Source organism: Rhodnius prolixus, unplaced genomic scaffold (genome assembly GCF_049639745.1).
Source record: "Rhodnius prolixus isolate KJV_2025 unplaced genomic scaffold, Rpr scaffold_1, whole genome shotgun sequence".
Classification (NCBI taxonomy): domain Eukaryota; kingdom Metazoa; phylum Arthropoda; class Insecta; order Hemiptera; family Reduviidae; genus Rhodnius; species Rhodnius prolixus.
The window spans coordinates 3,391,561-3,418,095 of NW_027411581.1; the positions used below are offsets into that span (position 1 = coordinate 3,391,561).

The window sequence follows — 26,535 nt, forward strand, 5'->3', positions numbered from 1 at the left end:
AGTTGGACCTTAAGCCCCGCCTGAAAAAATAGGCGATTACTTTACTTTACTTACTTTTTTTTAATGTTGACTGTTACAGTCAATTGATAAAATTAATTTAAACCTCTTAAACAAAAACCAGCCTCTGACTAAAATAAAAATAAAAAACTTAATTTTTAAAATGATTAATTATTTTTTGTCAGAATGTTGTAATACAAGTTTAATGATTCATTAAAAATGATTTTTAAGATTAACGTCAAATTGGGTGTATATTTGTTTTGAATATCTGTATGCGTGTGTTCAAACATCTTGAGCAACGAACAGTTAGTTGGTAGGCTTGCCATAAATCACGCCTCATTTCCAGTTCAAAGAGTTGGTTATTTCTGTTTCAGCCGCATTCTTCAGCCAGTGATTATTATTATTATTTTTTTTTTATTAATGTATTAGATAATTTTTGTAACTACTTCAAGTGAGAAGCAAACCTTCTTCTTTTGATTATATCTTTGAGAGAAGAAGTGTTTGAGAAATCTTTCTTGAAAAGTATAAAAAAGTTTTAGTATGTAGACATTTGTTGAAGGTATAAAATTATAGGGAGTGGATTATGTTAGAGACTGTTTGTGAGCATTAAAAGAAATGTCTTGGTTGTGGAAAAGTGACTAGCGACACTACAGAGTAGACTGAAAAGACTGGAAGTGATCATACGTTAAAGAGAGTGCCCAGATTGACCAAGAACCAAAATTACTAAAAATTTAAACCATTCTAGGACATAAACCAAAATCATGTGAGTATTCAAAGCAAAATTGTTTTTTTTTAATACCAGAAATTGATGACATCACAAAGTTGGGGCTATTTGACCTGTCATGGTGGGGGGAAGACAAGAAATAACAAGGGCTTCTTCTAGTAAACAGATCCATCCAAGATAGATGTATTGACTGACATAATGTTAGAATTGTGTCCAAGTATGAGAAGATTTACATATATACAATCCTCATAGCCTTTTCCCCTCTTAAAAGGGGGAAACCGAGACAAGCAAAGCGGTTTTTTAGTTCTTCAAAGAAGTTGGCAAAAAAACAAAAAACAAAAAAAAATAGGGGAAGAGATTTGCTACGTTTTAATGTCCAAAATAAACAATGTGACTACAGAGAAACAGACACTAGATTCGAACTGGGACGAGGGATCATGTTGGAAGCGGCCTGACAAGTGGTGAGATTTAGTGTCAGGCTATTCTTAGCTACGACGTCCGAAGATGAAGCAGTCCGTTGAACCCAGCTTCAAATCTGGTTTTGTGATTTTAATTACACCTGTTTCCGGTGTACTCTATCTTGGTTTGTTTGTTATCTTTCAAGTTACGCTGCTAGATAGTTAACTGATTGGGTAAAAGTTGACGAATTGTAGAGTTTCACGGCCATAATGAGTCTGACGTAATCATTCAAACAACTTTCTCTTACTCTACTCTAGTAGACAAAATAGAACAATAGAAAAGTCAATGCATCAACATAAAACACTAAATATTACTATCAACTATTTTTCTAATTAATGCAAAAGTGAATAGTAAAAAAAAAATAGTAAAGAAATGCCTATTTTTGTCAGGCAGACTTTACCTCCAACTACCAAATTAGGTGTCGTGGACGGAGGCGACTAGCAAACGTACTTTACTGCAAAATTTTTCATATTAACCATTAAAGGTATAGACTGGGGGAATGTAGCCTAGTACCGCAATACATCTTAGCTTTGCGGGTCTAGCCTCTAACCGCTCGGTTTTTCGTGGCGCCTTCTATGTGCGTGTGTCCTATGAAAAATCCTAAGAAGCTCAGACAAATACTTCGTTTAAGTTCCCAAATATGGATGTTGACCTTAACTTAGTGGAGAAAATCTCTCAATGGGAAACCCCATTCTTATAGAAGTAAGTTTTTCACATAAAATTAAGCATCTCTGAAAACAGCGGGTTAATGTCTTAGTTAAAAACATCGCGAACACATTGCACACTATTATAACATCGATTTGATATATTTTTTGTTTGAAAATTCAGTTAAATAGGGACACTTAGTAGGGTTTTTTGTTTTACCAAAAAGTGCCCTTTCTGGGTTTCTAATAAACTGATCTAAATTAGTAAGAAGTATGTTTCAAAAATTCAGAGTTTAAAGGAAATCAGTCGGAATTGGAATCTTGGGAATTGATTTAAGAGGTAGTCGTGTGCGTGACCTACTCGGAGATTTTCTTCATTTCCGCGTGAAATTTAAACTTTTATATTAAAAATCTCGTTAATAGCAAATTTTTCTGATGCTAAGTATGTAAGATGTAATAATCCCCCCAGAGAGTTTGGCAATCTTCTGTAGATTTCTATCTCTTTTCAGAATTGTTTTTCTTCATCAAGAATTCTATGATAATGTGTTTTTTTCTACATTTATAATTGTAATGGGCACAATGTGTGTATGGAGATGTGGCAATAACACTATTATTTTGACAGCCTCCATTGTTAGGAGGCTACGGGAACTATAGAAATGACTGGCGAATTGCCTATTGTACACGTTATGTGTGTATCTGGGAAGGTTTAAAGATGATGTAAAAAAGGGCAGTTCCGTTTAGAGACTTCTTGAGGGAAGGTCACCCTAAGGGCTTGTGCCTGTTACTGGACAGTAACTGAATGGCAATGTGTTTTAGTTGTCTCGTACAGGGTAAGAGGTTAAAATAAGTATTACGATCGTGTCAAATCAGGCGCCACGATAGCTGAGCTGTTATAGGCTAGACCCGCAAAGCTAAGATGTATTGCGGTACTAGGCTATATTCCCAGTCTATACCTTTAATGGTTAATATGAGAAATTTATAGTAAAAGTATGTTTGCTAGCCGCCACGTTAACCGAGCGGTTAAAAGGCTAGACCCGCAAAGCTAAGATGTATTGCGGTACTAGGCTATATTCCCAGTCTATACCTTTAATGGTTAATATGAGAAATTTATAGTAAAATATGTTTGCTAGTCGCCTCCTAATTTGATCTAAAGCCTGAAAAAATAGGCATTACTTTACTTTTACCTGAAGATTAAATTAAAATAAAAAAAAAAAATTCTGGCCCAAATCAATCAACCGGAAGAGCCCACTTACTGTGACAGTATTTTGCGATTTCCTGGAAAGCAGGATGTTGTTTCCTTTAAACTGAGCGCACACATTTCCCCGGTAGTCAGATCCGGGAAGCTAATGTAAAGTTAAGAGGAAAGAACTTTCAGATTTATGTCTCCTTTGTTCTTCAATGTCTTAAGATTTTTCTTCTTTTTTTTTTTTTGGTTTCTTTTAATTTAGAGCGCCGTGAAGGTTTTTGCTTGGTGATTCTCACACGGTTGCCCTAGTTCCCAGCTTCATTTCGGATGACGACATCTTTTCCATTTCCCCATCCCTTCTTTTTTTGAGATATCCTCATTTTTCCCTCTTTGTTGTTATTCTTACTTGGTGGATATTTCTTTTCTGTATTAATAATTCCTGCAAAATTTCCCCCTTCTTGTTTAATCACTCGTCATTTTTATGTTCTTGTTAGTATTGTGCACAGTTAGTTTTACAGGAGAGGAGAGTTGATGTCTGTAACACTCCTCAGTCGATTTACTAATTTAGTCTATCCTGTTTTATAGTGAACCTGAGAATACTTTAGCAAAGTGGTTTTTCCTAATTAAAAGCTTCTTATATAATCTGATGAGACGTTGGTCATTTAAAGGTGAGCCATTTCATTTTCTTTAGTTTAGAACTTTAACTCAAATTTAGGGATGATCCATATGTTTTTTTTACTTTTCTTATCCCTGGTTACAGGAATGGATTTGCCATTGTTATGAATTTTTTTTCTGGAAATGGAACCTCAGGATTATTTTCTAAATATTTTCCATATTCTTTACGTAAACGCAGATATCCATTACATTTTTATTCTATATCTCAGTCTATATCTTTAATGGTTAATATGAGAAATTTACAGTAAAGTATGTTTGCTAGTCGCCACGATAGCCGAGCGGTTAGAGGCTAGACCCGCAAAGCTAAGATGTATTGCGGTACTAGGCTATATTCCCAGTCTATACCTTTAATGGTTAATATGAGAAATTTATAGTAAAGTATGTTTGCTAGTCGCCACGATAGTGGAGCGGTTAGAGGCTAGACCCGCAAAGCTAAGATGTATTGCGGTACTAGGCTATATTCCCAGTCTATACCTTTAATGGTTAATATGAGGAATTTATAGTAAAGTATGTTTGCTAGGCGCCACGATAGTGGAGCGGTTAGAGGCTAGATGTATCTATACAGGAAAAATTTGGTTTTGGTCAGGTTAGAGTAGATCGTATCCCCTGGTAGAAGTGTGTAGAGAGTGAGATAGATGTATGAATGGGACCACTTGAAACAGATAGGCCACCTTTTAGATGTACATGGACCCACCAGCACCAGCCTCTATGTCTATTTATAAATCTATATTTGTCTTTAAACTGCCACGTGCCCAGCTATATAACGTCATCCATCCAAAGCTATACCACATTTCCGGTATGTAATGAGTCGTCCAAAAATTAATAATACTTTAAACTGTATGCTATGTCCATTTCAAAACTTAATTAAACAGTGTTCTTTTTTTGCTTCCATACTCAGATAGAATTCATTCAAGTAGAATTCATTAGAACTTAGTTTTGAAGTTTGTTGAGTAATAGGGAAAAAAAGAAGAAAAACTCTGACGAGGACCCAATATTTTTTAAGACAGAGCATGGCGTAAGTTTTGATGTAAAGAATTTCAAATTAATGCTACTAGTTTACTCGGAATACGAAATTTTAGTTCATCTATTTTGGCAACATTGATTCATTAATCTAAGAGAAAGAAAGAATATTACCAATTTTAGTTGTAAATTTTGATTTATTTATTTTTGCTAGACCCGCAAAGCTAAGATGTATTGCGGTACTAGGCTATATTCCCAGCCTATACCTTTAATGGTTAATAAGAAAAATTTATAGTAAAGTATGTTTGCTAGTCGCCACGATAGCCGAGCGGTTAGAGGCTAGACCCGCAAAGCTAAGATGTATTGCGGAACTAGGCTATATTCCCAGTCTACACCTTTAATGGTTAATAAGAGAAATTTATAGTAAAGTATGTTTGCTAGTCGCCACGATAGCCGAGCGGTTAGAGGCTAGACCCGCAAAGCTAAGATGTATTGCGGAACTAGGCTATATTCCCAGTCTATACCCGTCAATTTCCCAGTCTATACCCGTCAAGCTGTCAATTTCCCGGAGGGAAAGTAACTAAATTTGTCTAGTGATATTTCTCGTATTTTATCTGGCTTCAAAAACCATTGTTTCCGGTGGGTATTCCTAATAGAAAGTTCTATCTCGATTGCAGTACTTCCTTCGGCTAGAAGTAAGAGACGCTAATAATTAGCCGCGGGAATATCAGGTGCTTTTTGCCAACAAATTATAATTCACGGCTAGGCCCCCCCCCCCGCGGAAGTGTCCTAATTGTAATTACAGTAATATATAATATAAGAGCACGAGAAACATGCTGGTATCAGCTGGAAATTGTGTATCTCTTGCCAACAGAATTAGCCTAATGAATTATTGATTGGTTCTATAATTTATGTACGCGAGTTTTCTTCTGATTAATGTGCCTTTCGTTTTAGAAATTATGGCCGTTTATAGATTTTTCTATATTTTCTAATTAGGTAAGAAAATGTTAGCGCGATTGAAAGTTTTGATATCAGGTTATTCAACGGAAGTATTTGTTTTGGAGGTTTATATGAAGTGATCTGTGTATTAGTGTTGGAGCACTATAATTTTCGTATCAACAGATCCAATATTAATTGCATACAGTTTGAACTGCAAGTGTAGTGTAGATTATAATATAGTGTAATGTATAGCCTTATTATAACATAATATTAAGTTGATAATTACGTCGATAGCTAAAACTGTAAGTTCGAAGAAAATACTGCAACTTTCCTTCTCTTCTTAATTGTATGTAAAGTAAATTAATGCCCATTTTTCCAGGCGGACTTTACACGTCCAACTACCAAATTAGGTGTCGTGGACGGAGGCGACTAGCAAACATACTTTACTGCAAAATTTCTAATATTAACCATTAAAGGTATAGACTGGGGAATATAACCTAGTACCGCCATACATCTTAGCTTTGCGGGTCTAGCCTCTAACCGTTCGGCTATCGTGGCGACTAGCAAACATACTTTACTGTAAATTTCTCATATTAACCAATAAAGGTATAGACTGGGAATATAGCCTAGTACCGCAATACATCTTAGCTTTACGGGTCTAGCCTCTAACTGCTCGGCAATCGTGGCGCCTCATTCTCTTTGTAATAAGCTAAGGCAAAAAAATATTCCCACCCCTCCCAAAAATAAAATAACTAAATTTTTAAACAATCAAAACACCTACCCATAAATTATGATTAATATAAAATTTAAATAAACTGTTAAAGCTAAACAAAAACAATAAAAATAAAAATAAAAAAAGGTAAATAATTGATAACTGCATACATAAATGACAAGGTAACAAAATTACGTCATCTTTTGTCCACCATCTTTAGATGTTATTATTAGTCATACCTTGTTTTGTCATAATTATGTTTGAGACTATCTAATTTCTTGTCATATTAATCATTAGTGTCAATAATGGTGGATAAAATGGTTGATTTATAGTAAACTTGACACTGACAATGCATTGTCTGTTTGCTTACATAACTGCGGATATTCGTGTACAAATTTATTTATATATTTATTTCGTAAAATGCTTCACCTTAGAGCAGAGGTGTTTAATATACGATAAAGTGTATTTTGTGCTTTCGTCTCTTTAGCGTCACTGGTAGGGGCATGAGTGAATCGTAGAAAGTTTAAATTTGATATATGATGGCATCATCAGATCCAAGTATAAATCGAACTAATTTTAAAGTTTTCACTAGAAACATGGTTTTGAGAACCCTTTAATCCGAAAAAATGGTCTTTACAAAATTTATCTGAGTGTGGCTGAGTGCCAGCGACTCAAAAACACTAAGTTCAAATCCATGGGTCATGAGAACAAGTAATTTGCTCCTGCACCAAATCCGGAAGTCATCTAACCGGAGGTCTCACTTTAGTCTGAATAGTTATTTCATCAGTATTTTCTTCCGGGAAAGTATTTCCTAAAGCAGTTCTGGAGGGGAAGTTATGGTTACTTACTCAAGGGCTATAACGGTCCATGAAGGACCCGAGCCTCAGCCACTACAGCTCTCCACCTACCTCCGGTCTCTTGACGGCGTTCTCCTGAACTTTATCTTGATCTCCGGATCTCTGCTGACCAAGGACTTCCAAATCGTCCTGTACATCGCTCAACCATCCTAATCCGAGACCTACCCCCTTGGCCTTTTACCACCAGGGTGCCCATATAGTGCTTTCCTGGGACCTCACGTCTCCTTCATTCAGTGCAAATTTCCCAGCCATCATAGTCTACCAGACTTTATAGTGGCTACTATGTTATATCAGGCTCACCCAACATTTCAACGACTTCTCGATTCGTCCTGATTTTTTTTTACAGCCATCTTGCTTCCTTACAGGTCCGTAAATCCTTCTTAATACTTTTCTTTCCCACCTGCACAACCGTTGTTCGCGTCCGCTTTGGTGGGGAAGTTATGGTTTTTTTCTCTCATTGGAAAGATTTCCACAGATTTTCCTGCGCTGTTTCACGGAAAGTTCATTAATTTATTGCAGTAAGAGGGTGTGGTGCGTGTGTTCATAGCCGATACTTTTTGGTACGGATCGTCATTTATGTTAATCAACTTGGAAAATTTTGGAAAAATATGCGATTATTTTTTTTTATTCATCAAATAAATAAGAAAAGCAATAATAATTGGGAAAAATTAAGTAAATTTATTGCAGAAAAAAAAGAAGCCCCACCGCCTTTGTAATCTCGGATATTATCCAGCATTGCGGATCTAGCCACCTGTTCCAATAAAACGTGTGTGCAGACGGTGTTACTATTAGGGTCACGTGTCAACGAAAGACTGATGATGTGTTCCACCGGAAGCTATCAGCTTACACCATTTATTGTCATGCTATTTTTTTTTTTAATGCCACAAGTATACTTATATTCCAAATCAGACACGTGCATTATTTTTTAATTAATTAAAAGAAAAAATTCTTCTTTTTTTTGTCTATTTTCTTTATTGTTAATGTCGTTGAACTTCCGGTTTCGTTAGGAAGGGAGATAGAGCGAAGGAACTTCCTGTGATAAAAATTCGACCACTATTTCGACCCATTATCATTCTCTTGGTGAATTCGTCTGATGCCTTTGCTTTGCTAGGTTAGGTACCGACTAAATGTCAAACTCGTTTTTTCACGATTCTGATGGGTTCTTGACTAGCGTTGGTATTACTGAAGGCACCTTTCATCTGAGCTATCTTCTGAAGTGCTTAATTAGGGTAATGATTACCCCAACTTTCTTTCTAAATCTGCCCTTAATTGAATTTTCAATGAAAATTTTAGATTTTCCTCCAACTGATTTGTATATCAAGTTACAAGATAATCGATTCAATTAAATCGCACAATAAAGTTAAAAATAAATCTATCAACCCGAAAATCATCACTTTGCAGAACCATTTTTTTTTTTATTTTAACGATTCCCTGACAATTTTCTTTAAATTTTGTGGATAAAAGTAGCATTTATGCAGATCTAAAACTTTTCCGAGAAAATTCGATTAAGGGCACTTCCTGGAGAGAATAGCGGTTAGCTTTTCCTGTAAAGTGCCATTTCTCTATAATGTGCAAAGATTCTATCAGGCGCCACGATAGCCGAACGGTTAGAGGCTAGACCCGCAATACTAAGGTGTATTGCGGTACTAGGCTATATTCCCAGTCTATACCTTTAATGGTTAATATAAGAAATTTATAGTAAAGTATGTTTGCTAGTCGCCACGATAGCCGAACGGTTAGAGGCTAGACCCGCAATGCTAAGGTGTATTGCGGTACTAGCCTATATTCCCAGTCTATACCTTTAATGGTTAATATAAATTTATAGTAAAGTATGTTTGCTAGTCGCCACGATAGCCGAACGGTTAGAGGCTAGACCCGCAATGCTAAGATGTATTGCGGTACTAGCCTATATTCCCAGTCTATACCTTTAATGGTTACTATAAGAAATTTTGCTGTAAAGTATGTTAGCTAGTCGCCTCCGTCCACGACACCTAATTTGGTAGTTGGAATTAAAGTCTGCCTGCAAAAAATTGGCATTACTTTTTATTTTTTACTTTTCACAAGATTCTATCTTTTGTGTACGTTTGTGTACAAAATCGTTTTTGAAGATAATTCCCTCAACTGGAACTATCTCTTCATTCGATGGATAGTTTAATTTTCGGAAATGGCTGCTAGGCAATTCTGTAAACTAGGAATTAGTTGGGAATGGTTTCTCTGTAAGGTTAAATTTCTGTGGAATCCACTTTTTACGAACTATAATGTTGGTCAGATAAGTCATGTGGGAGAAATATTTCTCAGTTTTGAAGCATGTTGAGTACGAAACCTGTGAAAAGTAGTAGGAGAAAGTGGTGTGAGTGGTCACACTAGATTTAATTGGCCACAAACTCCACGTACAGGCAGACCCACATATTCAGAAACGTTGAGTCCTCGTAAAAATATTCTTTATTTTTTTTGTTACTTAGAGAACCATTAACTAAAACACTTATTTCCGGTAAAAATTAATCGAAAGCATGCGTGATCGATATACTTCAACTTCAACAAAAAAAAAAACTTCTAAAACGAGATGGTTTAATGAGTACTCCAATCGTCATCACTCGTCATGATGAGTTCACGAGTCTGATTAGCAGCTTTATCACAATAAAAGAAAGATTTTAATTTAATTTCTAATATTATCGAAAGGAAATCATGTCTGACGTTATGAGGAAAATAGTTTTTATCAATACAGGGACTCTAGCTAGATATCTTAGGAGGAAGAGAGAGCCTGGCGCCCAGTAATTAGTAATAATGCCCCAGCAATTAGCAAGGCTAGTTAACTAGGATTTAACTATTTAGTTGGCAGAGATTCTTAGCCATAAATACTTCCTGCAATGGATATCTCGTCCTATAGCTCAGATTAACTTCCGCTTGGTAACGCTAGAATCGATATTTAATAGCTTTTCTATCGTTTTGTTGCAGAGATAATTTTTGCAAAGTACAAACCCCCTCATTATCAGGCTTGATCTCGGCCCTTTTTGGTAGTTAGTGTGTTTCTAGTGACTGCAAAGGCAATTTAGGGGAAGCCTACCACCCTCCACTCACTGTGCCCTTAATCGAATTTACATGGATACATGTTTCAAAGAGTAGTTAAAGACCTAAGATAGTGCAAGGATTGTGCAAAATTTGAAGGAAGTGGATGGAACCAGTTCCTTAAGAAAAAAACTGGGAACACCATGCAGTAGAGATTCACTTTTTCACGAATGAATTTTGAACAAAGACCTAACGTATAGCCGTTGCGATATAATACCTAAGCCTAAAATCCAATCTTATAGTGATTTTTCTAATATTTATGCCAATTGAATTCATTCAAATTCAGGCGCCACGATAGCCGAGAGGTTAGAGGCTAGACCCGCAAAGCTAAGATGTATTGCGGTACTAGGCTATATTCCCCAGTCTATACCTTTAATGGTTAATATGAGAAATTTATAGTAAAAGTATGTTTGCTAGGCGCCACGATAGCCGAGCGGTAAGAGGCTAGACCCGCAAAGCTAAGATGTATTGCGGTACTAGGCTATATTCCCAGTCTATACCTTTAATGGTTACTATAAGAAATTTATAGTAAAAGTATGTTTGCTAGGCGCCACGATAGCCGAGCGGTAAGAGGCTAGACCCGCAAAGCTAAGATGTATTGCGGTACTAGGCTATATTCCCAGTCTATACCTTTAATGGTTAATATGAGAAATTTATAGTAAAAGTATGTTTGCTAGGCGCCACGATAGCCGAGCGGTTAGAGGCTAGACCCGCACAGCTAAGATGTATTGCGGTACTAGGCTATATTCCCAGTCTATACCTTTAATGGTTAATATAAGAAATTTATAGTAAAGTATGTTTGCTAGTCGCCACGATAGCCGAACGGTTAGAGGCTAGACCCGCAATGCTAAGGTGTATTGCGGTACTAGCCTATATTCCCAGTCTATACCTTTAATGGTTAATATAAATTTATAGTAAAGTATGTTTGCTAGTCGCCACGATAGCCGAACGGTTAGAGGCTAGACCCGCAATGCTAAGATGTATTGCGGTACTAGCCTATATTCCCAGTCTATACCTTTAATGGTTACTATAAGAAATTTTGCTGTAAAGTATGTTAGCTAGTCGCCTCCGTCCACGACACCTAATTTGGTAGTTGGAATTAAAGTCTGCCTGCAAAAAATTGGCATTACTTTTTATTTTTTACTTTTCACAAGATTCTATCTTTTGTGTACGTTTGTGTACAAAATCGTTTTTGAAGATAATTCCCTCAACTGGAACTATCTCTTCATTCGATGGATAGTTTAATTTTCGGAAATGGCTGCTAGGCAATTCTGTAAACTAGGAATTAGTTGGGAATGGTTTCTCTGTAAGGTTAAATTTCTGTGGAATCCACTTTTTACGAACTATAATGTTGGTCAGATAAGTCATGTGGGAGAAATATTTCTCAGTTTTGAAGCATGTTGAGTACGAAACCTGTGAAAAGTAGTAGGAGAAAGTGGTGTGAGTGGTCACACTAGATTTAATTGGCCACAAACTCCACGTACAGGCAGACCCACATATTCAGAAACGTTGAGTCCTCGTAAAAATATTCTTTATTTTTTTTGTTACTTAGAGAACCATTAACTAAAACACTTATTTCCGGTAAAAATTAATCGAAAGCATGCGTGATCGATATACTTCAACTTCAACAAAAAAAAAAACTTCTAAAACGAGATGGTTTAATGAGTACTCCAATCGTCATCACTCGTCATGATGAGTTCACGAGTCTGATTAGCAGCTTTATCACAATAAAAGAAAGATTTTAATTTAATTTCTAATATTATCGAAAGGAAATCATGTCTGACGTTATGAGGAAAATAGTTTTTATCAATACAGGGACTCTAGCTAGATATCTTAGGAGGAAGAGAGAGCCTGGCGCCCAGTAATTAGTAATAATGCCCCAGCAATTAGCAAGGCTAGTTAACTAGGATTTAACTATTTAGTTGGCAGAGATTCTTAGCCATAAATACTTCCTGCAATGGATATCTCGTCCTATAGCTCAGATTAACTTCCGCTTGGTAACGCTAGAATCGATATTTAATAGCTTTTCTATCGTTTTGTTGCAGAGATAATTTTTGCAAAGTACAAACCCCCTCATTATCAGGCTTGATCTCGGCCCTTTTTGGTAGTTAGTGTGTTTCTAGTGACTGCAAAGGCAATTTAGGGGAAGCCTACCACCCTCCACTCACTGTGCCCTTAATCGAATTTACATGGATACATGTTTCAAAGAGTAGTTAAAGACCTAAGATAGTGCAAGGATTGTGCAAAATTTGAAGGAAGTGGATGGAACCAGTTCCTTAAGAAAAAAACTGGGAACACCATGCAGTAGAGATTCACTTTTTCACGAATGAATTTTGAACAAAGACCTAACGTATAGCCGTTGCGATATAATACCTAAGCCTAAAATCCAATCTTATAGTGATTTTTCTAATATTTATGCCAATTGAATTCATTCAAATTCAGGCGCCACGATAGCCGAGAGGTTAGAGGCTAGACCCGCAAAGCTAAGATGTATTGCGGTACTAGGCTATATTCCCAGTCTATACTTTTAATGGTTAATATGAGAAATTTATAGTAAAAGTATGTTTGCTAGGCGCCACGATAGCCGAGCGGTAAGAGGCTAGACCCGCAAAGCTAAGATGTATTGCGGTACTAGGCTATATTCCCAGTCTATACCTTTAATGGTTAATATGAGAAATTTATAGTAAAAGTATGTTTGCTAGGCGCCACGATAGCCGAGCGGTTAGAGGCTAGACCCGCACAGCTAAGATGTATTGCGGTACTAGGCTATATTCCCAGTCTATACCTTTAATGGTTACTATAAGAAATTTATAGTAAAAATATGTTTGCTAGGCGCCACGATAGTCGAGCGGTTAGAGGCTAGACCCGCAATGCTAAGATGTATTGCGGTACTAGGCTATATTCCCAGTCTATACCTTTAATGGTTAATATGAGAAATTTATAGTAAAAATATGTTTGCTAGACGCCACGATAGCCGAGCGGTTAGAGGCTAGACCCGCAAAGCTAAGATGTATTGCGGTACTAGGCTATATTCCCAGTCTATACCTTTAATGGTTAATATGAGAAATTTTGCAGTAAAGTATGTTTGCTAGACGCCACGATAGCCGAGCGGTTAGAGGCTAGACCCGCAAAGCTAAGATGTATTGCGGTACTAGGCTATATTCCCAGTCTATACCTTTAATGGTTAATATGAGAAATTTTGCAGTAAAGTATGTTTGCTAGTCGCCTCCGTTGTCGACACCTAACTTGGTAGTTGGACGTAAAGTCAGCCTGAAAAAATAGACTTTACTCCACTCCTTTTTTTCCATTCATTCTGATTATACTAATCCCCAAACAATGCTCAGTTTCCAAGGTGTTCCAAGAACTATAGTTACGTTCATCTAACTGGTAAAATCCTTTCTTATTTTATTATTATTATTACCAACATAATTCTAGTTAATTTGTGGTTTTATTTCATTTTGACGCCATTACAAATGAATTGGCGAACTCTAAATTTATATTCTCAATTAGTTGGCCAACCTGAACTTTTTTTCTGTTTGTTGTTTTATTTTCCCGTTGGCCACTTGTGAATCATTTCCGTAGTGAATGTGTATATGACTCTTGATGACGTGATCAGACCGTAGGTAATATTAAGCCCAAACAGGTTTGTTTATGAGTTTGGAATTAATTCTCATCAGTCCAAATAATTGCAACTATTCTACTTCCTTAAAACTAAACTAATTTTATTTTTTTCTGCTGTTACAGGTGAGTCTAAATCACTGTCCTTGCCCAGAGCGTTTGCGCCGTTCTTTGACGACTCAGGTAATATTCAGAATTTATTTAGGATTTTTTTTTTTAAATCGTTAATTTCGCTTCAATCAACGAATTGATTGCATTATAAGAAACACGAATAACAATGTACAATAACAACACATTCAGAGTGGAGGAGTAACTCAGTAGTAACATTACAATAACTAATATTACCAAGTTTCTGTTTATCCTAACATTAAACTAAGGATTCAAGATTGGCGAGGAATCGGTCAAGTAAAAACAACAACTCGTCTTTTTGCCAACGTTTCGACAAATATATTGTTTTCTTCAGGGCCTGGATATTACAAATACAAAAATACAAACAATTTAGAGAATCAGTAACATAGAAAATCAGTAATATAAAAATAAAATAAAAAAAGTAAAATACAATAAATTCTTTATAATTATTGAAAACTTACGTGGCTATGCGGGTTGGTCTATAAGTTTTCAATAATTATAAAGAATTTATTGTATTTTACTTTTTTTATTTTATTTTTATATTACGGTTTTTTACTGATTTTCTATGTTACTGATTCTCTAAATTGTTTGTATTTTTGTATTTGCAATATCCAGGCCTTGAAGAAGACAATATATTTGTCGAAACGTTGGCAAAAAGACGAGTTGTTGTTTTTATTTGACCGTTTTCTCGCCAATCTTGAATCCTTAAGTTAATAATTTACGGTCATGAAGCCTATATATTCATACGCTAACATTGTTAGTACAGAAAACAAGACATTAAACAAGAAAAATCTTCTATTTTTCTTGAGAAAATTTTTTATTGCATAATTTGATTCTTCCATTAAATACCCACGGAGGAGAAATTAGTAAAAAAAATTTAAACTTTTATTTTTCATAGAAATAATTAATAACAAGAATTATCTATTTTAAAAATATGCAAATATTAATCTATTTTAATTTACATATACATAACATTGTGGGAAGAACAGCTAGATTAAGAATGTAATTGAAGGAAACTAAATTTATCAAACTAGATAAATTATTTATTGCTTAATATTTTTTAATGACATAACAATCAATTTAATCGAAGAATGAACTTAAATCGAAGATGTTTACTTCCACTAACTTGCACTTAAATCAGATGCCAAAAAACTGATGAATGTATTATGCATTTTATTATTATTTTAAAAAGCGATGCATGAATAGTTTAATAGCTCCTATTACAGTCAATCTACTCTTTACTGAAAAAATATTTTGTATTTTAAAATGGCCAATATAAAGATCTGTGACATCTAATAAATTCTTAAAAAATAATAATGAAAAGTTAATGCAGTAAAATTACTTGAATGATATCAATAAAGTATTAATGAAATGTTGGTTACTTGCTGATTTGTGTAGCTTTTGGTGTTTAATCAATCCTTATAGGTTACTTTTTAAACTGTAAAGGAGAAAAAAGTACTTAAAATATAATATAAACGATGAAGTAAATGAAGGAATATATAAAAGGATGTAAGTACTAGTATTTATAAGGTTAATGGCAATTTGAAGTTTGCTGCTTGGCCGTTCATAGCGCTAATGTACAGTGCAAGTAGAGTTAGTTAAGCGCTAGTCCGATAGATGGCACTGAAATGCAGTATCTATAGATTTTTCCCCTCTAAGATTCTATTTAGATTTCTGTCACACGTTGCATTCAAAATCTGAAAATTATTTACGTAAGAATAAATCTGGTGATTAACACTCACAGGACTTTCTGTTAAAGCTTAACTTAAGGTTTTAAGCTCATACAGCTTCACAAATTTCTAATTTTTGTATCAAATTAAATTCTTAACTAACATTAATGTAGTGTGTAAAACTATATGTGAAATATAACTTTACAGAAAACTGCCAAAACTACCGAAAAATGAATAATTTTAGAAAAGTGATAAAAATAAAGCTTTTAAATTAGAGTAAAGTAAAATAATTGCCTATTTTTTCAGGCGGGTTTTACATCCAACTACCAAATTAGGTGTCGTGGACGGAGGCGACTAGCAAAAATAATTTACTGCAAAATTTCTCATATTAACCATTAAAGGTATAGACTGGGAATATAGCCTAGTACCGCAATACATCTTAGCTTTGCGGGTCTAGCCTCTAACCGCTCGACTATCGTGGCGCCTAGCAAACATACTTTACTATAAATTTCTCATATTAACCATTAAAGCTACACACTGGGAATATAGCCTAGTACCGCAATACATCTTAGCTGTGCGGGTCTAGCCTCTAACCGCTGGGCTACCGTGGCGACTAGCAAACATAATTTACTATAAATTTCTCATATTAACCATTAAAGGTATAGACCGGGGAATATAGCCTAGTACCGCAATACATCTTAGCTGTGCGGGTCTAGCCTCTAACCGCTGGGCTACCGTGGCGACTAGCAAACATAATTTACTATAAATTTCTCATATTAACCATTAAAGGTATAGACTGGGAATATAGCCTAGTACCGCAATACATCTTAGCTTTGCGGGTCTAGCCTCTAACCGCTCGACTATCGTGGCGCCTAGCAAACATACTTTACTATAAATTTCTCATATTAACCATTAAAGCTACACACTGGGAATATAGCCTAGTACCGCAATACATCTTAGCTGTGCGGGTCTAGCCTCTAACCGCTGGGCTACCGTGGCGACTAGCAAACATAATTTACTATAAATTTCTCATATTAACCATTAAAGGTATAGACCGGGGAATATAGCCTAGTACCGCAATACATCTTAGCTTTGCGGGTCTAGCCTCTAACCGCTCGACTATCGTGGCGCCTAGCAAACATACTTTTACTATAAATTTCTCATATTAACCATTAAAGGTATAGACTGGGAGTATAGCCTAGTACCGCAATACATCTTAGCTTTGCGGGTCTAGCTACCGTGGCGTCTACGTCTTTTAAATTAATTTAAACGATTGTAGATATAATTAATATTACTTACTTGAAGAAATTTTAGGGGGCGAGTGTTGGTCTAATGGTTATGAGCGTGGCTGTGCAAGTTGGAGATACCCCAGTTCATGTTTAATGATAGAAAAAATTATTTATAGTAAAGTGTGTGTGTCCATCTCTGTCCACGACACCTAATTGGTAGTTGGACATTAGGCCTCGCCTCAAAAAGTTGGTGATTACTTTACTCTACTCGTTCAGCTGAATCCAAGTATGGTTTAGTAAGAATTCATAGTTTGGCAGAAGTAAGAGAAATTCCGTGTAATTTGATTATCCTACATTTTTCCGACTGCAGCGTAAGTACAATTACCCACCGATAATAAAATAAAAGTTATCCCATAAAACATACGCGAGATAACAGAAAGTATTTTTACTTATTTATTTATTTAAACCAATACATATCGAGTACAGTAAATAGAAATGGCTACATCGTGGAGTTCTAGTATGTAACTCAGATCATTTAAATGACTTAGAATCATTTTATCTCGTTCACTGTGGCCAGATACAACTTGACAAAAACATTTACCTTTACTGCAAACTCGTTCTCGTTTACTTTTACTACAATTTCCTAGTTCCTTATCGAGCGCAAATGTTGCCACAATTTAGCCAACTGTAATCACCACCTTATCAGCATATTGGAGGCTGCTTCTACGTGTCTGAAAATGATATTTCTCTTTTTGCAGTTATAGTTTGCTTTTTTTTTTTCTTGCCTTTTTTTTGTCATTGGCTTTCGCCATACAGCCAGCATCGTCTAGGTCTCACTCTCCATTCTTACTTAGAAATACATTCGCTTCACACATTCATCTCTCTACTATGTACAACTATTTAGATACAAACTTACAACTAATGGATGGATCAGTACTCGGTGCTCCTGCCATCCTTATAGCTTAACCGAAATTAAAATCACCGTAATCCTTCTCTAATCATTTTCTTCCATTCATTCTAATCGGCCATAACTTTTAAATACATTCATATTTCTTAGCTAGCTCTGCTACAGATTTAAGCACATAGATGTTGGTGGAGAATATTATGTCTTCGTAGCGAAATGGTGCATCTAAATACCTGTATATGTCGTCAAACATTCGTTTCCTTTCTACCACATAACGTGGACATATCATTATTATATGTTTGAAATCCTCCTCTCATCAGCAATCTACGCAAAGAGGAGAGAGGACCTTTTTGTTGATCCTGTGAAGATACGATCCGTGGTTCGCTCTCAGCCTGCTTATTGTCGTAACATGCCCATTTATTAGTGACAGTTCCCCTTAAACCATGGTTGTCTAGGTAACTGATCTGCCATAGTTTTATAGAATCTTCCTTTATTACCATTACTGTAGTCTGTCTGCCATTTTTGTAGTGCTGCTTTTGCAATTATACACTTGATATCGGTGTGTGGTAATTTATAATTAGCCATTTTCCCCACTATTGGTGGCTTCTTTTGCAAGTTTATCAACAATTTCCATTTTCTTTTATACCACAATGACCCCCCTTACCCACAAAAAATTAATGAGGAAACTGATTTTCAGAAAGTGATCAGTCTGTATGTGCATATTTGGAGTAAATTTTTCTAAATTCACCGGAAGCTGAACTATATCGATTACAGGTGAACCGACTGTTACTTAGCGATCAAAGCCATTCAACCGGAAGTAATTACTAAACGTATTTTTTACTTTTTCTGAAATTTGCTGAAAAAATTTGGTGTTAAAAAAAGAATTAATTAAAATTGTGCGTCATTGCATTCATTATAAATATAACAATATTTGAAAGACTTTTCCCGAGAAAATTTTCTTAATGGAGTGTGGATTTTTCCTGGCAAAGATGAAATGGGTAGACTTTTCTCTTGAAAGTGAAAAATGTTAAATGCCATTTCAGAAAAATTGTAGTAAAATGTTTTGTATATTGATTATAGAGTTGGGGAAGATGTCTAGATAAAGTCCGAAGTTGAAGTAAATCCCAAAACCGGAAGTAACTTTTCACTCATTTGATTTTCTTGAGTTTTTCTAAAATCTTTTCAAAAAAATAATTTTTTACAGTTTATTTATTGATTTACTTTGACTTGAGGAAGTAATACGACGTGTCCTTATTCGCAAGGGTTGGTTTTCATCGGTTATCCATGTATATAATCCCAGCTCCCCTGAAGCCGAAGGGGGGGAAACGTTTTCAGCGTGTTTTCTTTATGGTTCTGGGTAATGTAAGAGTTTCGTATTAAGTTTGACTGTTACACAAGATCAGTAGTGGCCACTGCCTCCAGTTGTCACAGTTCGTATTCTAGAGGCACACTTTTCGGTCCAAAAAAGAAAAATTAACATATTTAAATTCTGGCAGTGAAAGTTGTTTTTGTCATTATAACTATTACCTTCTGCAGATGGACAGAAACACTAAATTACCGTTATAATCGCAGCCTCTCTTTCTCCATTACGTGTCTTGTTTCTCCTTGACATATGACGACACCTATTGTCTAACATTACTCGAATCTTCTTCATACATTTCTAATTTAATCGATCCACCTAAATCGTGATATATTGGTATTGATTTCGAAATGTGTCTGCATTTGTAATTATTCTTATTATTATTATTATTAATTATTATTAATTATTATTATTATTATTATTATTATTATTATTATTATTTCTATTTTTACTAGGAAAAAATAGATGAAGAGCCCCAGAGAGTGTTGGGAATAATTTTTTTTTTTTGGTCGATTTGGTGTTCTGTCGCTTATATGTTGCCAAGGAGAGTTGCTAAAATTAACGATTTTTAATAAATTTCCACAACCTAAAGTGGTTCTTTATTGAATCCTTCTTCATTTTTGTGTTTAGATTTTTCTGTTATATGGCGGCTCCCTACGACTTAAAACTCTTATTATTTGTGCACATTTCTTAAATCACTCTTTCCGAAACACTCTGCTGAAAGGATAGTTCTAGGTGAGGGTAGGGGCAGGCTGCTCTCTAAAGTGAACTTTGTCGTGTACGGTTTCAATCACATAAAAAAGTAAAGTAAAGCCAATTTTTTCAGGCAGGCTTTACCTCCAACTAGCCAATTAGGTGCCGTGGTCGGAGGCGACTAGCAAACATACTTTACTGCAAAATTTCTCATATTAACCATTAAAGGTATAGAACGGAGAATATAGCCTAGTACCGCAATACATCTTAGCATTGCGGGTCTAGCCTCTAACCTCTCGGCTATTGTGGCGACTAGCAAACATACTTTACTGCAAAATTTCTCATATTAACCATTAAAGGTATAGACCGGAGAATATAGCCTAGTACCGCAATACATATTGCTTTGCGGGTCTAGCCTCTAACCGCTCGGCTACCGTGGCGACTAGCAAACATACTTTACTGCAAAATTTCTCATATTAACCATTAAAGGTATAGACTGGGAATATAGCCTAGTACCGCAATACATCTTAGCTTTGCGGGTCTAGCCTCTAACCGCTCGGCTATCGTGGCGACTAGCAAACATACTTTACTATAAATTTCTCATATTAACCATTAAAGGTATAGACTGGGAATATATCCTAGTACCGCAATACATCTTAGCTTTGCGGGTCTAGCCTCTAACCGCTCAACTATCGAGGCGCCTAAGGTAGGAAACATAGTGGAGCGGCGAGCAAAGCGGCGATGATAGCGAAGAGCGAAGCGGCGAAATCAAACACAAGTAAACATATGGGACCGCGCATAGTGGCGAGCAAAGCGAAGATAGAGCAACTCTATTTCTAGTTTTTGTTTTTCCGCTTCGCTCTTCGCTATCATCGCCGCTTTGCTCGCCGCTCCACTATGTTTCCAGCCTAACACATAATAGTTAATATGTTGTTTTATAAATTCGTTGTTTGAAGAAAATATGTTAGCTAGGAACATTGTGGTTTTTAAGAAAAAGTTGAGTGAATGCTCTAACAAGATTTCCCATTTTCCATTTCAAGTTGAGTCCCACTTGCTCAGAGAGGATGAGGTAGTCGTGATTCAGCTGGATACCCCACAATGAAATACCCAGTTTCTACAGAACCATTTCGTTTCGTTGTTTCCTTAGTTTGTTGCATCAAATGGTAATGGTTGATAGCTGCGTGTAATTTCCAAAACGTGTACATCTTTAGGAACACTCAAACCAGTCCTAAACTGTTCTACATGGCCACAGAAAAAAAAAATACCTTGACAAAAAGAAAATTTCTAATAACCTTGGAAAACTCACGAACAGTTATTTCCATTAAGTTAACAGAGAAAAAGAAAATCGAAAATCTGGCAGAGCACGTTCTCCATTGTTACGGGTTTTTCCAATTTTTGTTTACAGTAAATCGGTGCAAGAAATTACTCTTAATGTTTGCTTAAGTCTAATTTCTGCTGCTAATTCAGTCCATTTTATGTTAGCGGTGCAGTTTTTGCCCCTTCAAGATTTCAAACTCTTCTATATTTGAAACACGTTAATTTTGTAAAAAAGTGCAAGACCCTCCTACAGGATGATTCAAGTTCTGGAGAAAATTGAAAAAGATAAACTGAGTTCAAACTACAGTTTAGTTTTGACTAACTTGGAATTTGAACTTGACTGATAGTTGGCTCAAGTATTGTGCGTACATATGAAGTGATTTTATGGAAGAAAGTTTAATCAGATCTACACACCAGAATCATTTTGTGATCTGAAAAAAATTAAAAAACATAGCGGCTAACCAAAAAGTAGCTAATTAACCCATGCTCGTATTGAACCCATTGGCGATTCTCTAGCCTAGTCAGTTAGACTCGTACTCGACGAAGAACTTGCGTAAATATAGATTCCTGGAAGCTTGTTTCAAATGAAAGTCCGTGAGTGGGTGAGCTATGTTTAAGCAATAGTATGTTTGCTAGTCGCCACGGTAGCCGAGCGGTTAGAGGCTAGACCCGCAATGCTAAGTTGTATTGCGTTACTAGGCTATATTCCCAGTCTATACCTTTAATGGTTAATATGAGAAATTTTGCAGTAAAGTGTGTTTGCTAGTGGAAGTAAAGCCCGCCTGAAAAAATAGGCAATTACTTTACTTTACTTACTTTACTTTAGAACCATTTAGTTTAAAACAAAAGGAAAAAACGGAGAAGTCAATTCAGTAGGCTGGCACTTCCGGTTAAGCGGGATGCTTCTGATTTTGTCGAAAAGCTTATTGCCTTGGATTTCTTGGGGGCACCTAATACTAACATCAAATCTGACCTCTTAGCGTTTTTCGCTTTTTTAATTATTTAAGGACACTCTTCCTAGTTACAGACACATTGATCCTCTTTTCTCGTGATTAGGTGCCTCCGAAACGGGTACTTCCGGTCCAAATTCCCGATAAAAATCCCGCTCGGTTACAATACTTCAAGAGTTGTAAAAAAAAGAAAAGGAAAGCTATATTTAATTTTATTAATAAACGTGTGTCATTCCAAAATGGCAGACCAAAGTATTAATGTGAGAATACGTTCACTTTATTTTGCGGCGCAGTAATGCTCTTTATTTGCTATAAAAGTATTTTATACTGTATTAATAAGTTTTATTTTAATTGAATACAAAGGCCATACAGTATTAAATTCACACACTGTAACATTAGTTCGCACTGTATGAGTCATAATATATCTCATATTCACTTCCTGTTTGTTACTTAGCCACTTCTGCGCTAAGAAGCGCCACTATCGGCAGTGGAAAGGCGGCCATCGAGTCTAAAAATGCACGTACTTTAAAAATTAATTTTTATGCAGCTGCGGCGGCATATTGCCCACGACTTCTAAAGAGTTTCTTTCTATCTCTTATTTTACGCTAGAGTTGTGTTGGGTTTAAGGTTAGGTTACACTTGGAAAGGTTACAGTAGTGGGGGAGTTCATAGGTCCAAGGCCAACTGGATCTACTACTTTTGTGTGTCTATTATGTTTGTACGTTGCAACTAAAAAGTTCCCCTATTATACCAAGTTAAACTTTGGATTTTTTTTAACTTTGCTTACAGCTTCTAGTTTCAAGACTTTATGCGTTGAAAGTGATTTTCGAAGATTTTACTAGATCTCTTTTTGCAAATGAATTGAAGGAAATGGAACGCCACCGACTACTCGGTATTTTCAACATTTTTCACTTCGTTTCGCCTGTTTCCTCTCGCCTTACCATTTAGAGTTTATTTCCCATAAGTTCCGGTAGTCTTTCCACGCGCTATTTGCCATCTTGATTAGCACTGAAATTACACACAACGCTTGCGAAGTAAGAATTCAGTAATAAATCTTTTATCAATGAGTTTGTTTTTTTTTTAATTCGCACTAACTAGTTTAGTGTGTGTGAAAGTGTTTGTTCCACCGAAATAAAAAATAAATAAATAAATGTTACAGAAAGTTTACATTTGGCATTTCGCTTTGAAACCACCAGAAGCCGAGCGGTTATAGGCAAGACCCGCAAAGCTAAGATGTATTGCGGTACTAGGCTATATTCCCAGTCTATACCTTTAATGGTTAATGTAAGAAATTTACAGTAAAGTATGTTTACTAGACGCCACTACAGCCGAGCGGTTAGAGGCTAGACCCGCACAGCTAAGACGTATTGCGGTACTAGGCTATATTCCCAGTCTATACCTTTAATGGTTAATAAGAGTAATTTTGCAGTAAAGTATGTTTGCTAGTCCACGGTAGCCGAGCGGTTAGAGGCTAGACCTGCAAAGCTAAGATGTATTGCGGTACTAGGCTATATTCCCAGTCTATACCTTTAATGGTTAATGTAAGAAATTTACAGTAAAGTATGTTTACTAGACGCCACTACAGCCGAGCGGTTAGAGGCTAGACCCGCACAGCTAAGACGTATTGCGGTACTAGGCTATATTCCCAGTCTATACCTTTAATGGTTAATAAGAGTAATTTTGCAGTAAAGTATGTTTGCTAGTCCACGGTAGCCGAGCGGTTAGAGGCTAGACCTGCAAAGCTAAGACGTATTGCGGTACTAGGCTATATTCCCAGTCTATACCTTTAATGGTTAATAAGAGTAATTTTGCAGTAAAGTATGTTTGCTAGTCCACGGTAGCCGAGCGGTTAGAGGCTAGACCCGCACAGCTAAGACGTATTGCGGTACTAGGCTATATTCCCAGTCTATACCTTTAATGGTTAATAAGAGTAATTTTGCAGTAAAGTATGTTTGCTAGTCCACGGTAGCCGAGCGGTTAGAGGCTAGACCCGCAAAGCTAAGACGTATTGCGGTACTAGGCTATATTCCCAGTCTATACCTTTAATGGTTAATATTTTATTTATTAACCATGTTAGATTTTATGATTGAAGGAAATTCCCCATCCGGAAGTACCACTGGCTTTTTCGCGCTCATTTTCTTGTCCCCCCCGAAAATGCTCACTTTAATTCTCTTTAAAGTTCGAAAATTCATTGCATCCAAATTGATCAATAAATTTTTATTAGGACGATCTATCTTTATTGTAAATTCTTTTTAGTGCGTTTTAAGTGATGATGGGGCGGAGTTTCTTGTCAAGGGCATTTCGAGGTAATGTCCATTTTCTTTTCTACTATCTGGATGATTTTAGACAAAAAATTAATTATATTTTAAAAATCTGATAAGTAGAGAATTAAGGGTTGTCGTGTCTCACCAGATTTAATTTTGTGGATGTGGATATATCTTGTACTATTATAAATACATAAATAGAAACACATGAGGACCTTAAATAGGGTTGTGTATCTGTGTGGGTACAAAAGTTACGTGAACCCACGTGGGCAGGTAACACAAACACACTGTTATTTAACATCAACACAACAATATGCTAACCCTGACCTCATCATCACATCGTCACTTTGTGCGTTCGTATGTGTGAGTGTGTGTGTAAAACACATAAACATCTGCCCCACACCCCTACAGCCGGCGAGACTTAGCCCCCATCTCTAAACTAACTACACTTAACATTCTGTTGCAACTGAGTCTCCCAATAAGAATCCTTTGTTTTGTGTATATAATTTTCTTTTTTTCTTTTTTTCCCCCCAATGTTGGCTGCACTGAGTGAGTGGCAACGCACCTGCCTTCCTCTTTGGTTACACACTTGCATCTTCGAAATTCTTCTTTTTGTTTTGTTTCTTAATTTTTTTTTTTAATCTTTTTTTTTTTTTGCTTTAAGTTTCTTAATCTTTACATTTATAAAGAAAGCTGTTGTGACCAATCACACCATTTTCTCCTACTACTCCTCAGACTTCCATCTCGCACGTTTCGTTCAAATTCCTAATCCCCAAACATATTAAATAGAGAATTCATTGTAATGAAAGATTGTAGAAGCCATTTTAGAAAATTTCCCGGAAAAGTGAAAAAAAAAATCCATTCTACAAAGCGGTATTTCAGGTTTTGGAATTTTCTTTTTAAACAAATTTCATTCTTCTTAATAATAAATGAGTCACAAGACCGTACATTGTACTTTTTAATTAAATCCTCACTCCGCTTTCCCTAAAAATGCCTACAGTTGAATTTTTCCGGGAAAATGTGGTGTGAGACTTATCTAAGTATAAACAGAAAGTTTACAGGAAGTCCTTTTGCCTTAAAGAAATTTGTACCTTTTCCGTGGTTAAAATGAAAACAATAGTAAAGTATGTTTGCTAGTCGCCACGATAGCCGAGCGGTTAGAGGCTGAGACCCGCAATGCTAAGATGTATTGCGGTACTAGGCTATATTCCCAGACTATACCTTCAATGGTTAATATGAGAAATTTATAGTAAAGATGTTTGCTAGTCGCCTACGATAGCCGAGCGGTTAGAGGCTAGACCCGCAAAGCTAAGATGTATTGCGGTACTAGGCTATATTCCCAGTCTATACCATTAATGGTTAATATGAGAAATTTTCAGTAAAGTCGCCTCCGTCCACGACACCTAATTTGGTAGTTGGATGTTAAGCCCCGCCTGAAAAAATAGGCGATTACTTTACTTTTACTTTACTATCAAAATGGCTCTTTCAATCGATTAGTACTGACTAAATCTTAAGTCCAATGGTGACAACTGCAGCCAATATCGAATTTTGAAAAGTTCTCGCGATTTTTCATTTTTCAATTTATGCTAACAACAAGAGAAAGTAAAAGAGGCCTTCCACAGCTAAGGAAATTGTTTTAAAGCCATAACTCGCATTCGAAATCGATAAGTGCTTTAAATAACATTGCCCAACAATAACAGATTATTTAGAAGTAGTTAAGTACAGTATGAACTGTAGCACGTTACTTGGTCGATCGTGACTTAACAACCTTTATTTAGTTTCACAATAACACCAACTGAACTGAACAACACTAGCAAACCTATAACGTTGCTAGTAAAGCAAATGATTGGTAACTTTATTAGTTTAAACTTTTTTATTTCTATCAAATCCACTACTGGTTGGTTTTGTTCCCATTTTCGAAAATTTTAACCTTCTTCTTTAAGGTTAGGTTACCTAGTAAACAGCTGATTTAATGTGTCACAGATGTTTTTCAATTGGATAAACTGATTTATTTTATTTTTTTTTACTTTCTCCGACTCTAGATCTTTTTTTTCCACCGGAAGTGTCTATGTCGAAGACCTCTGAGTCCGATTATGTGTTTTTTTTTGTTTTTTTTAAGAAAATAATCTTTAAGTATTACTTAAATACGTGAACTCTGTGGAAAACTAGAAATCACAGTTAT

The 26,535-nt window shown here is 35.9% G+C and overlaps 1 protein-coding gene across 9 annotated transcripts in view; it reads left to right on the forward strand.

Annotated features, from left to right (window-relative positions):
- raskol (Ras GTPase-activating protein raskol) overlaps positions 1 to 26,535 on the forward strand; it is a 477,784-nt gene that overhangs the window by 340,910 nt on the left and 110,339 nt on the right. For 7 of the 9 annotated variants that reach the window (XM_074114203.1, XM_074113733.1, XM_074113779.1 and 4 more), the window contains one exon: positions 13,964 to 14,020. The exons of the other annotated variants lie outside the window; for them this stretch is intronic. In XM_074114203.1, the coding sequence (XP_073970304.1) occupies positions 13,964 to 14,020 (57 nt within the window). The remainder of the gene's footprint in view (positions 1 to 13,963; positions 14,021 to 26,535) is intronic. 9 annotated transcript variants of the gene reach the window in all.